Raw genomic sequence first — 12,673 nt, 5'->3', positions numbered from 1 at the left:
ACAACAGGAACAGTTTGTAAGAGAGGATAATCCCTGTAGTCAAACGGAGGCTTACAGCGATCAAGTGGGTGGCAATTGTGAGTTGTTGAAACCTGGAGCAGCTAGCAGTGTGGTGAGAATTTTTCATTGCTTTGTATCTGAGGAGTTAGAATGGGCTTGCATTCCTCAAATTTAATTAATCTTGTTGTAGAAAATTATCCTTTTTATGAAGTATCTTCGTAAAACTGAGTTGACTTAAATTTCTTTTCACTTGTTCTCCTCTTCTCCTCTTTTGCTTTCCTTGCATCATTTGTTTTCTTTTGCTGGGCATTTAGTAGGCTTTTTTTCTGTGGAAACATTTTGAGGAAAGCTTTTAGGATCTTTATAGGATACTGGAATTAGATGAAAGGAAAGGTGGGTAGGGAGTAGAACAAGAATTTCATGTGAATTTTTTGGTGAACGTTACACTGCCACATCCCTCTGTGGTGTTTTTCTGTACAGCAGCCTTATTGCAGCATGTAGTACATAATACTAACTCACATTGTGACTAGAATTTTCAATGTTATTTTGTATCACACTACACCATTTTTCCAGTAAAATTTTTTCTCAGTGTAACCTGTGAAATTCCTGCTCTACAGGCATGGCAACTGAACTGTGTAGGGACTTGCGATGATAACAGCAACTGTGCAGACGGGCAGAAACAAGGCAATGACCGAAACCACTGTAGTCAAATAGATCGGGGCAACAACAATACGCTGGATAATGATCTTGAGTTACTGAAACCTGAGGCATCTAACAATGTGGTAAGTAGTTCTGATGCTATGTGTTTTATCATAATTTCTTGTGTTACCATGGTATTATAAGCATGGGGCCTACAACATAAGGCCTTCCTTTCTGACTGTGAGTTGAGAAAGGTTTCTCATTAGAGGTCTTAGTCTCACAAATCCAAGCTTTTCAATTACTGTTATGCATACTTATCAAGTAGGGTTGTTGTATGCCGGCAAACAAATGGCAGAAAGTTTACACTATTACCCTTATGTACGTAAGCTTTAAGGGAACACCTTTTTTGTGTTTACTGGCAATGTAGGTTTTTTACAATAATATTGCACTAGTGCTCACACTGATTGGTCAGCAGCTATGGGCCCAATTTTCCATTTCCTGGGGAGTAGGCATTATTCTGTGAGCAGAGGTTTCTTTCTTGCACGGAGTTTAGTATTTACAAAGTTGTCCATGTTGCTATTTGTCATGTAAGCAAACCAACTACACGACTGGTAAGCAACTCAAACGACTTCATAAATGCTAAAAGCCGCGCCAAAAAGAAACCTCTGCTTGCAGGGTACGTACAATGAGGGACAAAAGTGTTGACACACTTCCGTAAAATGGCCCCTTTTTGCATAGTGGATATACTTATTCCCTTCCCCTGTCTACCCCAACCCCTTCCCCCCCAAAATCAATGTTGAATTTTGGACCCTCAAGTCTTTTTTTTACTTCAGACAACATTGATTCGGGGGGTGAGGGGATTTACGGCGTTTAAAAAGAATGAAATAATAAATGAATTAAATTTTTGTTAAAAGCACCCGTTTTAAACAAGTGTGTCAACTACTTTTGTCCCTGATTGTAGGTATTGTCCCTATAGCCCCGTTGACATGTAGGATGGTACCAGGTAGAAGGGTCTCTTGCCTTTGGTGGCTATCCAAGCTAGCTGTGTTTCCCTACATTTCCTTTCAAATTAATTTTTGGCGAACCATTTACATGGGGAGCAAAAAGTTGGCATGGCTAGAAGGGTGACCAGCCTAGCCAGGTCAGCATGCCAGCTTTTCTTCATGTAAACGCTTTGGCTCACCAGCTGGGTCAACTCTCTTACTTGATCAAAGCAAGGTAATCGGAGCAAGCTTGAGCCCTGTTGGCTTGGGCAAAAGGGTCAACTCTTTTCACAGAATTATTGTAAACAATTTAAATCAGCTGGGAGGTTGACCCTCTTTCTAGAGACACCTTTTCTCCACATAAACGGAGCGTAAGTTTCGTAGATTCGCCACTTGAGAAACAAGAAAAAGATTGGGCCAAGGTAACTTTCACTAAGACTTCTGGGACTGTTACAAGGAACAGGAGAAAAGACAATACCTCTGACTGTATAAATTCTCTCAACAAAATGTCTATGAAAATCTGCTCGCATTAACGATGTTTTTAAATAAAGCATTTTACACTGCACTTTTGGACGGAGAGAGTTTGTTAGCTGGCAATAACGAGATAGTCAGTGCTCCCTTTAAGTAAGGATTTACTTTTCTAATTCACCATTTTCACGTAGACCATAATGCACGTTGTCCCCCTTCCCCCCAAAAAGAAGCAAAACCATTGTAAGTTTCATAGTAAAGACAAACCCAATTGTATGATTGTGTAACTTTGCTGCACTTTTCAAAATTACCAGATGTTCCTTAGGCCGTTATTGCATGGAAGACTTCAACATATTGTTCTTTTCTTTCTTTCCTGAATGACTGTTAAGTTTTGTCATTCTAATTTCCTTGAGCTTAATTCAAATTTCTCATGAATGGTTTTAATATGTTGCCATCAGCACCATTCAGGAACTCGTGATTTTAACAGCTACCATGAAAAACAACAGGAACTGTTTATCAGAGAGGATAATCCTTGTAGTCAAACGGAGGCTTACAGCAATCAAGTGGGTGGTAATTGTGAGTTGTTGAAACCTGGAGCAGCTAGCAGTGTGGTGAGTATTTTTCATTGCTTTGTATTTTAGGAGTTAGCTATAGAATGAGTTTGCATTCCTCAAATATAATTATCTTGTTGTAGAAGATTATTCTTCTTATAAAGTACCTTTGTAAAAGTGAGCTGACTTTTTCTTTCCACTTGTTCTCCTCTTTCGCTTTCCTTGCCTCATTTGTTTTCTTTTGTTGGGCATTTAGTAGGCTTCTTTTCTGTGGAAAAATTTTTGGGAAAGCTTTTAGAACCCTTATAGGATAATTAGATGAAAGGAAAGGTAGGTAGGGAGTTGAACAAGAATTTCAGGTGAATTTTTGGGTGAACGTTACCCTACCATATCTCTTTGTGGTATTTTTCTGTACTGCAGCCTTATTGCAGCATGTAGTAATACTAATTCACATTGTCACTAAAATAAGAGCCGTTTGCCAAGTTGGTACCATCGTTTAGAATTTTCAGTGTTTTTTGTATCACGCTACACCATTTTTCCAGTAACACTGTCTCAGTGTAACCTATGAAATTCCTGCTCTGCAGGCATGGCAACTGAACTGTGTAGGGACTGGTGATGTTAACAGCAACTGTGTAGAAGGGCAGAAACAAGGCAATGAGCGAAACTACGGTGGTCAGATAGAGGGCAACAACAATATGCTGGATGAAAATCTCGAGTTACTGAAACCTGAAGCATCTAACAATGTGGTGAGTAGTTCTGATGCTATGTGTTTTATCATAATTTCTTGTGTTATCATGGTATTATAAGCATACATACATACATACATACACTTTATTGAGCATCCCTGAAAAGGGCTTTTCAGCATGAATATTAAACTTAAATTAGATGAGTCAAATGGATGAATAAATTAATTATTTAATTAAATAATTAACTTAAAAAACTATGCACAACAACTAAATAGTAACTTTGTACAAATTTCAACATCTAATCTAGTTCATGTTACAAATCAGTTCATTATTCATTAGATGTCTCTTAAAAACTTAAGTATTTTTATGATTTCCCTTAAGTCTTTACTTAAACTATTCCATATTATTACACCACGGTAACAAAACGCCCGTTGGCCAGCATTGATTCTACAAGATGGAATATTGAGGCTGTCTCTATATTTTGTCTATCTATCATGGACAATAGCTCGAGTTGAAAATAATTTATCTGACAAGTAGCTAGGTGACAGACGTTTGAGGCATTTAGCATGGGGCCTACAACATAACCCCTTCCTTACTGACTATGAGTTGAGAAAGGTTTCTCATTAGAGGTGTTAGTCTCACAAATCCAAGCCTTTCAATTACTGTTATGCATACAGATCAAGTAGGGTTGTTATGCCGGTAAACAAATGGCGGAAAGTTTACACACTATTACCCGCATACGTAAGCTTTAAGGGAACACCTTTTTGTGTTTTCCGGCAATAAAGATTTTTTACAATAATATTGCTAGTGCAATTATGATAATATTTTGTTCTAATTATCTAACTGAGGGAGCCCATTCCTTATAAGCCCGGTGGCTTCTCTTGGCCTTCCTCCCCATGAGAGTTTAAATAATTAGATTTTTTTTTTTGCTTTGTACAACTTATGGCAAACAAAACAATAAACAATAAATAAACAATTTTGCATGGATTTTAGTATTTAAAAGGTTGTCCATGTTGCTATTTGTCGCGTAAACAAACCAACTACGCGACGGACAAGCAACTCCAAGGACTTCGTAAATGCTAAAAGCCATGCCAAAAAGAAACCTCTGCTCGCAGGGTACGTAGGCATTGTCTCTAAAGCCCCGTTTATATGGAGGATGGTACCGAGTAGAAGGGTCTCTTGCCTTTGGTGGCTACCCAAGCTATGCTCCTCTTGCTGGAGGCAACTTTTCTCCACATGGGGCGTATGTTTCGTATTTGCGTGGACAGCGATTCGCCACTAACTGGGCCGTGGCAATTTTCGCTAAGACTTCTGGGACTGAGACAAGAGACAGAGGAAAAGACGATACCTCTGAATAATAAACTCTCTTGCCAAAAGTCTATGAAAATCTGCTTGCATTAACAATGTTTTCAAGTAAAGCGTTTTACACTGTACTGTGGACGGAGAGAGTTTGTTCAACGTTAGTCGGTCGGGTCTTATAAACTCAGTGGTGTAGAAAGGGTGAAGTTCCCTTGTATGGTGATTAATTTTCAGGTGGGTCAAATTTCTATAAGTATATAGGTTAATTTAGTAAACCAAACGTTTGTTGTGACTGGTGAGTGGGTATTGTGAATAAAGGCTTGTTTTTTTCATTTATCCACCCTAAAGTGTTTAACTTTCTTTCTGGAGCGGAAAATAAAGTTACAGTTACAGTGTTTTTATCGAGGAAAAAATCGAAGTCTTCGGAAAATGGCCGATTAATAGAGGGCCGTTGTATACAGGTTTCCCTGTGCAGCATCAAACTGTTTGACGAAAACAAGCTGAGTGTTAATTTTTTCACCTTTTTTGGGAGGATTTGAGGAGACTCGTACAGTTTACTTTGGGCCCATTTCTTGGAATCTCTCTTATTTTCACGTGCAGCTTTGGAGGGCTTCGTCGTGCTGCACAAATTAACCTTATTCATGCGTAGTACAAGGACGATGTTGGACGGTTCATGGCATTTTATTCGGTAGTGGGTTATGATAAAATATTTGCATCAGATCTGTATGGGGATTTGCATCATTATTTACTAAGTCACTACCCATATAGTGCTATTGCTGATATTTTGTTCATTATTTGTTTCTTCCTAGCTTGTATAGGTCACTGAAAAAACAAACCGTTAGATTCATTCTGACCTCCATGATTAAGGCTCCTGTGTTTGCTGCGTGACACAGTTTTTTATGAAAAAACAGCTTCTGTCACTGAGTATAAAGTGGACTGTGCAGTCTGCATTTGGTCCGTGGAGACATTCCTCTGCCCGTTCGTTTCTAGAGTCACCATAGTCTTGACCTTTTAGCTGACCTACCATCCACGGATAAATAGAGGAATAGTATAGGCCTGAAAAGGTATTCGTAGTGACGAAATGTCCTATTTCTTTTAATAAGGCCATTTAATAACTACTTGATTTACCGTGAATTGTGTCAGACCTTAACTGAATTCTTGAGTCCGATTTTAAAAAAAGAAAGAGAAAAAAGTCTGATTTTACAGCCCTCGTATATTGCTTAATTGGGTCTTGCAGCACTAAAACTGTCCGATTTGACCTTTCTGATTATAAACACCTTGTAAAAAGTCATGGTTAATTATGCCATATACCTAACTTAGCGTTATTCCTAGGACATGAGGGACCATACGAGGCAAAGAAAAAAAAGACGTGTCTGTCACTCAACGTGTTTCGTATTCCTTTTGCAGCTTCGTTATAAAGAATGTCGGGCATTTCCAGTTGTAATTGACAAATGTGGAAAGGACAACAATCACCAAGAAAAGGTGCTGTGAGTACTTTAATCGCTTTTTTATGAAAACGTTCTTTCAGCAGCAACAGCAGTCTCTCCTATTTCAAAATGAATAGCGGGGTAGATGTATATCTATTCTATCGTCATTTTATAATGGTGATGTTCATATGTCTAGGGCATTGTAATGTTGGAAAACCACCTCTATACTAGCATAGAGCAAATTGGAACTTCTGCTCGATCGTATACTTTTTAAGTGAAGCTTTTGTCAAGACTTGATAACAGTATTCGCGTTTCTACATTACAGTTTTAAACCCTTAATTTAAAGGTTCCTGGACAATTCAAGGATTAGTACGATTATGGAGTAAAAGTAAACTTATTTTGGGTATGTACATTTTGCAAGCAGTAGTGGTGTTACCAAAATGCCAATTTACTTGTTGTTATTTTTGCCTCTGCAGAAAAAGGAAATGAACAATACCATTTCCTTTTTGCCTTTATCACGGAAGGTATTGCCAACACGCAATGTGGTCGATATAAAAGAGCAAATCACGCCCTTGGCGAAAGACGTACCGCTAGCAAATGCTGACACTGAAGGCGCATCGTCTTACCACTCCCCTGAAGACCAAAACGTTATACGTAGGCTACAATTCGTTGAAAAAAAAGTTGCTCAACACGATTTACTTTTTGAGGAAAATAGCCAATTGAAACAAGAGGTCCAACGCCTTTCCAACGCCCTCTGTGATGTTAAACGAAAATTGGAGCGTATTGAAGTAATGTTTGCCAATTCTCTTTGCTGGCAGAGTGACTGTTTTAAAGCCCTTTGGGAGACGTTTGAGGCTTTAAAACTTGAGCACTCTGCTTTGCGAGCCGAAATGGATATCCCTGCTTTACGTGAACTTCATGTAAAGCTAACAAGAACCACGAGGAGCATTGCAGCTATGCAGGAACAAATTCGGAACTTAGAGCAACGTACCCTATCACATGGGAATATGTTCGGTGATCTTTCTATTGCGGTTACCTCCTTGGCCAACGAGGTGGGGGTACTTCTTAGTGAAAGAATACTTGGACTTGATATAGAACGTGTCTGACGACCGCTCTTACAGAGTTTGGGTGTGTGGTTGTATGTTTTGTTTTCCCAGAAAAGATCCTAGGAGAATTGGACTCTTTGAATTTTCATAAAGCACGTGTACATATGCACGTGTGAATAAAAGACATTTGAAAGAAACCGTTCTCAAGAGTATTATCACATGACCTACATTGGGAAAACAAAACGTACAAGCTAAAGAGGTCTGTTTCAATTTTATTGTCAGTAAGTTCAATTGGGGGGTGCTTATTAACTTTGCCTACACTTTACAGGGTTGGCGTTTATTCGAGGTGAGCGCTTATTAATGGTTGGGCGCTTTATCGAATGAATAGTTATACGGTAGTAGGCGAAAAAAAAAAAGGGAGAATGGCCGTTTTTCACCTGGAGCGGTTCACAAAAAATACGATTTTCAGTGAGAAGTGTACAAGATAGCTATAATGTGCTATCGTGTTGTATTGCTAGATACCGCCAAACAGACAATTTATGTCAGAGAGCGGAGCACCATAAGCACGAAAATCTGGTTTCTATCTTGTCACCAGAAATATTCCTTGCAGGGGCGGATCCAGGGGGGATGAATTGGGTGGCTATGCAACCCCCTTTAGAATAGCCCACCCAAAATATACGTGGAAAATTTAACAGACAGAAATGGGTGGGTCTCAAAAACCTTGAGAAGCCAACCAGCCTCATATTTTAAAAAGGAGACCAAACAATTGAAGCGTGAAACCGGTTTCGTTGCCAATTCACCAAAGCGACAGAAATTCTTAACGACCGTAATCATGGTAATTGACGCCCTTTCCCCAGACGGAGACTAAGAAGCGCAAGCTGAAAAATTTGTGCAAGACGAGGTGGATCGAGAGGCAATCCACATTTGACAATTTTCGATTTGTACGAATACTTTGTCTTTACGGTTAATGAAATATATGTACCCACAAATAAAGACGACCGGTTTTATCCAAACACCAAGAATGCAGCTGGGATGCCTTGACTAAGAGATGGCAAACGGACTGCGACGCAGTACGATAAGCTTTGGACAAATTTTCAGCTTTGTTTGTGCTTAAGAGAGTCGATGCGACCACTCGTCACCTCTCTTCAAGGAAGGCTTGTAGAGGTATACTTTGGTTGCAGAAAATTGAAGAAATTATGAAGTCCTATACAGAGATACGCAATGCGATTGACTCGTGGTTTCTACCAGAACTGGTAGGCGGGGCTGAAGAACGTCCACGTTTTTGCAGTAGAAAGTGAACTGCTTCGATGGATGAACCACTAGAAGCGACAGGCAGCGTCGGATCATGAATTCACCTCGGTCTCCTCAGTTTTAGCGAAACATGTAGACAACATCTTCTTCCCAAACGCGAAGGAACTTATAAAAATTCTCACCTTTTTGCCTATGGGGATCACGGAGGCGGAGAGGTCACTTTCCTGTATGCAGAGGATCCATACTTGGCTTCGCAACACAATGACCACCGAACGACTCTCAGATTTCGCCGTCATCTCCGTGCATGCAAATGCATTTACCATCGATAGAAGTGTGGTTTGTGAGAAATTTGTGGCGCTGCACCCTAGACGAATGATGGCGTAATCAGGTTTAGTAAGGTATTTCTATTAGGTTCTATTTCTTCTATTTTTGTGGCATTCCTAGATTTTTCAGTGTGACGGTCTCCAATTCGTCCTTCCTAACGTCTTCCTAAATCGCCATGTTTTGGGACAAACGCAGGACAACTTAAAATAAATCAGCGTATTAAGTTTGGTGGCCGATTGGTATCAGCCACCCCCCATTAAAAAATCCTGGATCCGCCGCTGTCTTGTCCTTATTGCAGTTACCACATGCACAATTGGCAGCTCCGCTCCGCTTTTAAGCTTGGCTAAATCTATATAGTAAGCTTAAAGATGGTAAAAAACTCTTAAAAGGTAGTTTTCTTTGTTTCTTTGCTCTCTTTCTTTGCGGAAAAGAGCGGGCTTCAAGAATGGAAGTGGACTACAGCTCAAAATAATCAATGTGATAAGCATGTATATTTTGTGGGCTTCTTTTTGTCGTTTCAGTTCGTTTCGTTGCTTTCATTACGTTTGGTACACTCAAGTTTATTTTTTGTTTATTTGTTTTATTTTTTTTAGTTAATAATCGTAGATTTAGTGCGTCTTAGATAAAGTAATATTCTAATTAGACAGATCCTTATCCCTCTTGCCTATTTAGAATGACGACTTTGCTACGGACGGTTGGCATTGACTTGAAAATTCCTAATTCCATTGTCTAGTCAAAGTTGCGACAGTACCTAGTCGAAAGATATTGGGTAGTACGGAAAATTAGTACAGATGTATCAAGAGGCAGTTTAAGCCACCAGCATAAAACCGTTCTTCCAGTCTGTAGTGCGTAGTGCATAGACTGTGTATCTTAGTGAATACGATCCTGGGGCCCGTTTCTCGAAAGTCTCGATAATTAACCGGCCCGGTAAGCTGTCTCCGTTTACATTAAAGATCGAGGCTTCAATAGTTTTGGATCTAACATGATAAAACTATCAGTTAATGAAACAAAATGCATTAGTTTGCTAGCCAGGACCCACGCTCTTATTCTTTATATTTCGATTTGAATATTTGATTTCGTGCCCGTAAAGTTACCGGGACTTTGGAGAAACGGGCCCCTGGAATCCTTCCCCATACATTGGTAACCGGGAAGTGGAAACAATATTTTCAACACCATGCATTTTTGGTAGTAGGATACAGAAGCTTTTTCTTTTAATTCCTGGGCACTTCAGAAGTGTCCTCAATTCTTATTGTTCTCGCCAAAATCTCTGAGCGGGCAAATTGCAAAATCTATGACGTCGGAGGGTAATAGTGGTCTGTTACCCGCAAATTTTAACCGCTCGCGAGATTTATTTTCAGAAATTTGTTCACGAAAAGGTTTTTCTTCGTGGGAAACTAACCTTCCTCGGGACCAGTCAATTAAGTGTTTTTTATGAAGCCTATGCGGCTCCGAAGCTTTCTTAAATATGAATTTTAGAAGTAATTGTAGAAGTAAATTAAATAAGTATATAATTACATACATACAAAAGTACATAGAGTAAGTAACTAGCGCCCCGAGACGCCAAACGCGTTTTAGTCGACCCTAATGTACCTTCTGTTAAGTACATGAAACGGTGCAACCCTTTTGAACGAGTTCACCGTTCCGTCTAGCAATAGTAATCCTTTTCCTTTCGGTGTTGTTTCAAATTCATCATTTGCTTGTCATGCGGCTGCAAAATGCATTTCTTGCATTTGTGCCTTACGATTTCCACAAATGAAAGGATATACTACACAACACCTAATTCAACAGGTTTTTCTCGATGTATACACCCTATGCAAACTTAGCCTGTGTACAGCCGCCCCTCCCCCTCCGATTTTTTTTAGGGGAGGGGCGGCTGGACACAGGCTATGCAAACTTCAATTTCTGGCCTCTGTTACTATTCTCCCAAACCCATCATGAAATAATAGTTGTTTGTTGTAAAGCATATTGTAATTCATTAAACTATGAGACTGAATGAACTAATGACAACTCATTTCATAACTGATGGTTGACATGGATTAGTGGTGGTTGATCCAAGGATGATGAGGGTGTGGGTGGGAGGGGAAAGGGGGGAGGGTGGGGGCTCTGGGTGCGCAGTCACATATCTAACTTTCTGTCAGAATTTCGCTCTCGGTTCAGCAGAGGAAGTTTCGCTCTATTGTCTTTTTTTTATACCTTGAAGGAAACTCCCCTTATGTAAGAATTTTTTGCAGCTTTGGTTAGCTTTTTTTTTTTCAGACAACTTCGCTTGCATGATTTTATTTTGTTTTTCCCGTACCTCCCCATCACTTTTCTAATGGACCGTCCCTGAAACTCTGAATAATAAACAACGCTTATGTGAACCGTGACACTGGTTCTCAAACTTGCAGTGGATATACGTCTGACTTGTGATGTTTCCAGGTTCTCAACAGTGACTTACAATGTAACTCTCAAGCTTTAGCCTATAAACGTGTGGTCGAAAATTTCACTACAGTTGATCAGAGATGATGTTATTAACGAGAGACTGTCCGTGTTATGGTTCAATTTTCTTCTTGCATGATTATTATTTCCCTTTGTTTTAAACTCTTTATACAACCTAAAACAACCACAACACGGACATGACCGATAAATGACCATACCGTATTTTCTAAATTTAACGCCTCGGGCCGACGTTTGATTCAAACTCGGTCTTGCAGACCCAGCGTTTGTCTCATCAAATCAGCTGTCAGTTTACTGGTGATCTGGATGACATACCGTAAAATTCCGAAAATAAGCCCCGGGGCTTATATTTTTCAAAGGCCCTTTTTGACGGGCTTATTTTTGGAGGGGCTTATATTCGGAGGGCGCTTATGTACCGGAGGGAAATTTGCGTTTCAAAATCGATTAGGCCAGCTTGAAGAGGGAAGGAAATATACCATTTTTGCATTGTTTTACTTTGTATTCAAGGGCAAATTCCAAGTACAAGCCCCCCAGGGACTTATATTCGGAGTGGCGATTTAACGGAGGGTTTTTTTGCGTTACGATTTTGGGGGCTTATATTTGGAGGGGCGTTTTCATGGAAGGGCTTATTCCCTCACAAGAGCAGTCGGCACGAGAAATGTTCCATGTACGAATTTACTCTTTTGCAGAATGTAATGGCCGCTTTGTTATCAGGTTGACCCTGAAAGATGAAAGAACGGTACCACAGGAATGTTGGAGGGCCGGGCGTCATGCTTTCCATTTTCCAGTTGGCCGGAAAGAGATAAAAAGCTGAAACCGCCTAGTGCCTTCCTGTTATGGAGAGTCTTGCAGTAAATCAATTAATGCCATTAGAAGAAAAGGCTTTGCCAGCTGATATCTCCTAATCAGTTTATAAACGTTACATTAATGGAAAAAATTTTGTCTATAAAAAAGATAAGAAATTCAATTCCGGGTGGGTGGGGGGGGGGGGGGGGGGACTCCCATACATTACCTATACGGGTATGTGCCGCCCGGCGTGATTTTGAAGCTCCTGGTTTAGAACGGGGTATCCATTTCAGAGGCGTTTTCTAGAACGGGGTATAATATTTCGAACGCATGAAAGCTCCAGTTTTGTAAGCAGCCATTTGAAATTATTCAAGGACAGATTGCTTTTAAAAATACGGTTCAATGCGTTAACAAGCAAACTGTTTTACTCTTGTTGGACCCTAGAACAGAGTATAAAAAATTGGCCTAGAACGGTGTATAAAAAATTGGCCCATTTCTAGAACGGGGTATTAATTTAGGGGAATTTCTTTTTTAGAACGGGGTGCCAATTTGGAGTCCCGGGCGGCACATACCTACCCAAAAAATACCCAAGTGCCCCCCGGGAATTCAATACTAAAGTTTATCCCATTTTGGGTGGTTCACAATCTTCCCAGAACAATCTTGCCCCATGAAAGGAACGCGAATATTTCTTATCTTCGAAACACATGTACATCTGCTCTGATTAGCTACAGAAAATGTTTTGCTAAAATAATGTGTTTATATTTTAGAGAATTCATA

At 39.8% G+C, this 12,673-nt stretch overlaps 2 protein-coding genes across 2 annotated transcripts in view; one reads left to right on the top strand and one right to left on the bottom strand.

Moving 5' to 3' along the window:
- The window catches only part of LOC140938261 (uncharacterized), a 14,181-nt gene extending 6,795 nt beyond the window's left edge, over positions 1-7,386 (top strand). The window contains exons 3-8 of the mRNA XM_073387766.1: positions 1-112; positions 618-782; positions 2,549-2,701; positions 3,226-3,387; positions 6,034-6,108; positions 6,530-7,386. The exon at positions 1-112 is cut by the window's left edge and continues 41 nt beyond it. Of these exons, the coding sequence (XP_073243867.1) occupies positions 1-112; positions 618-782; positions 2,549-2,701; positions 3,226-3,387; positions 6,034-6,108; positions 6,530-7,159 (1,297 nt within the window). The 3' untranslated portion in view covers positions 7,160-7,386. The remainder of the gene's footprint in view (positions 113-617; positions 783-2,548; positions 2,702-3,225; positions 3,388-6,033; positions 6,109-6,529) is intronic.
- The window catches only part of LOC140936502 (uncharacterized), a 470,324-nt gene that overhangs the window by 268,645 nt on the left and 189,006 nt on the right, over positions 1-12,673 (bottom strand). The window lies entirely within an intron of this gene.

This window comes from Porites lutea, chromosome 5 (assembly GCF_958299795.1).
Source record: "Porites lutea chromosome 5, jaPorLute2.1, whole genome shotgun sequence".
Classification (NCBI taxonomy): domain Eukaryota; kingdom Metazoa; phylum Cnidaria; class Anthozoa; order Scleractinia; family Poritidae; genus Porites; species Porites lutea.
This window is presented reverse-complemented; position numbering and strand designations above follow the sequence as displayed.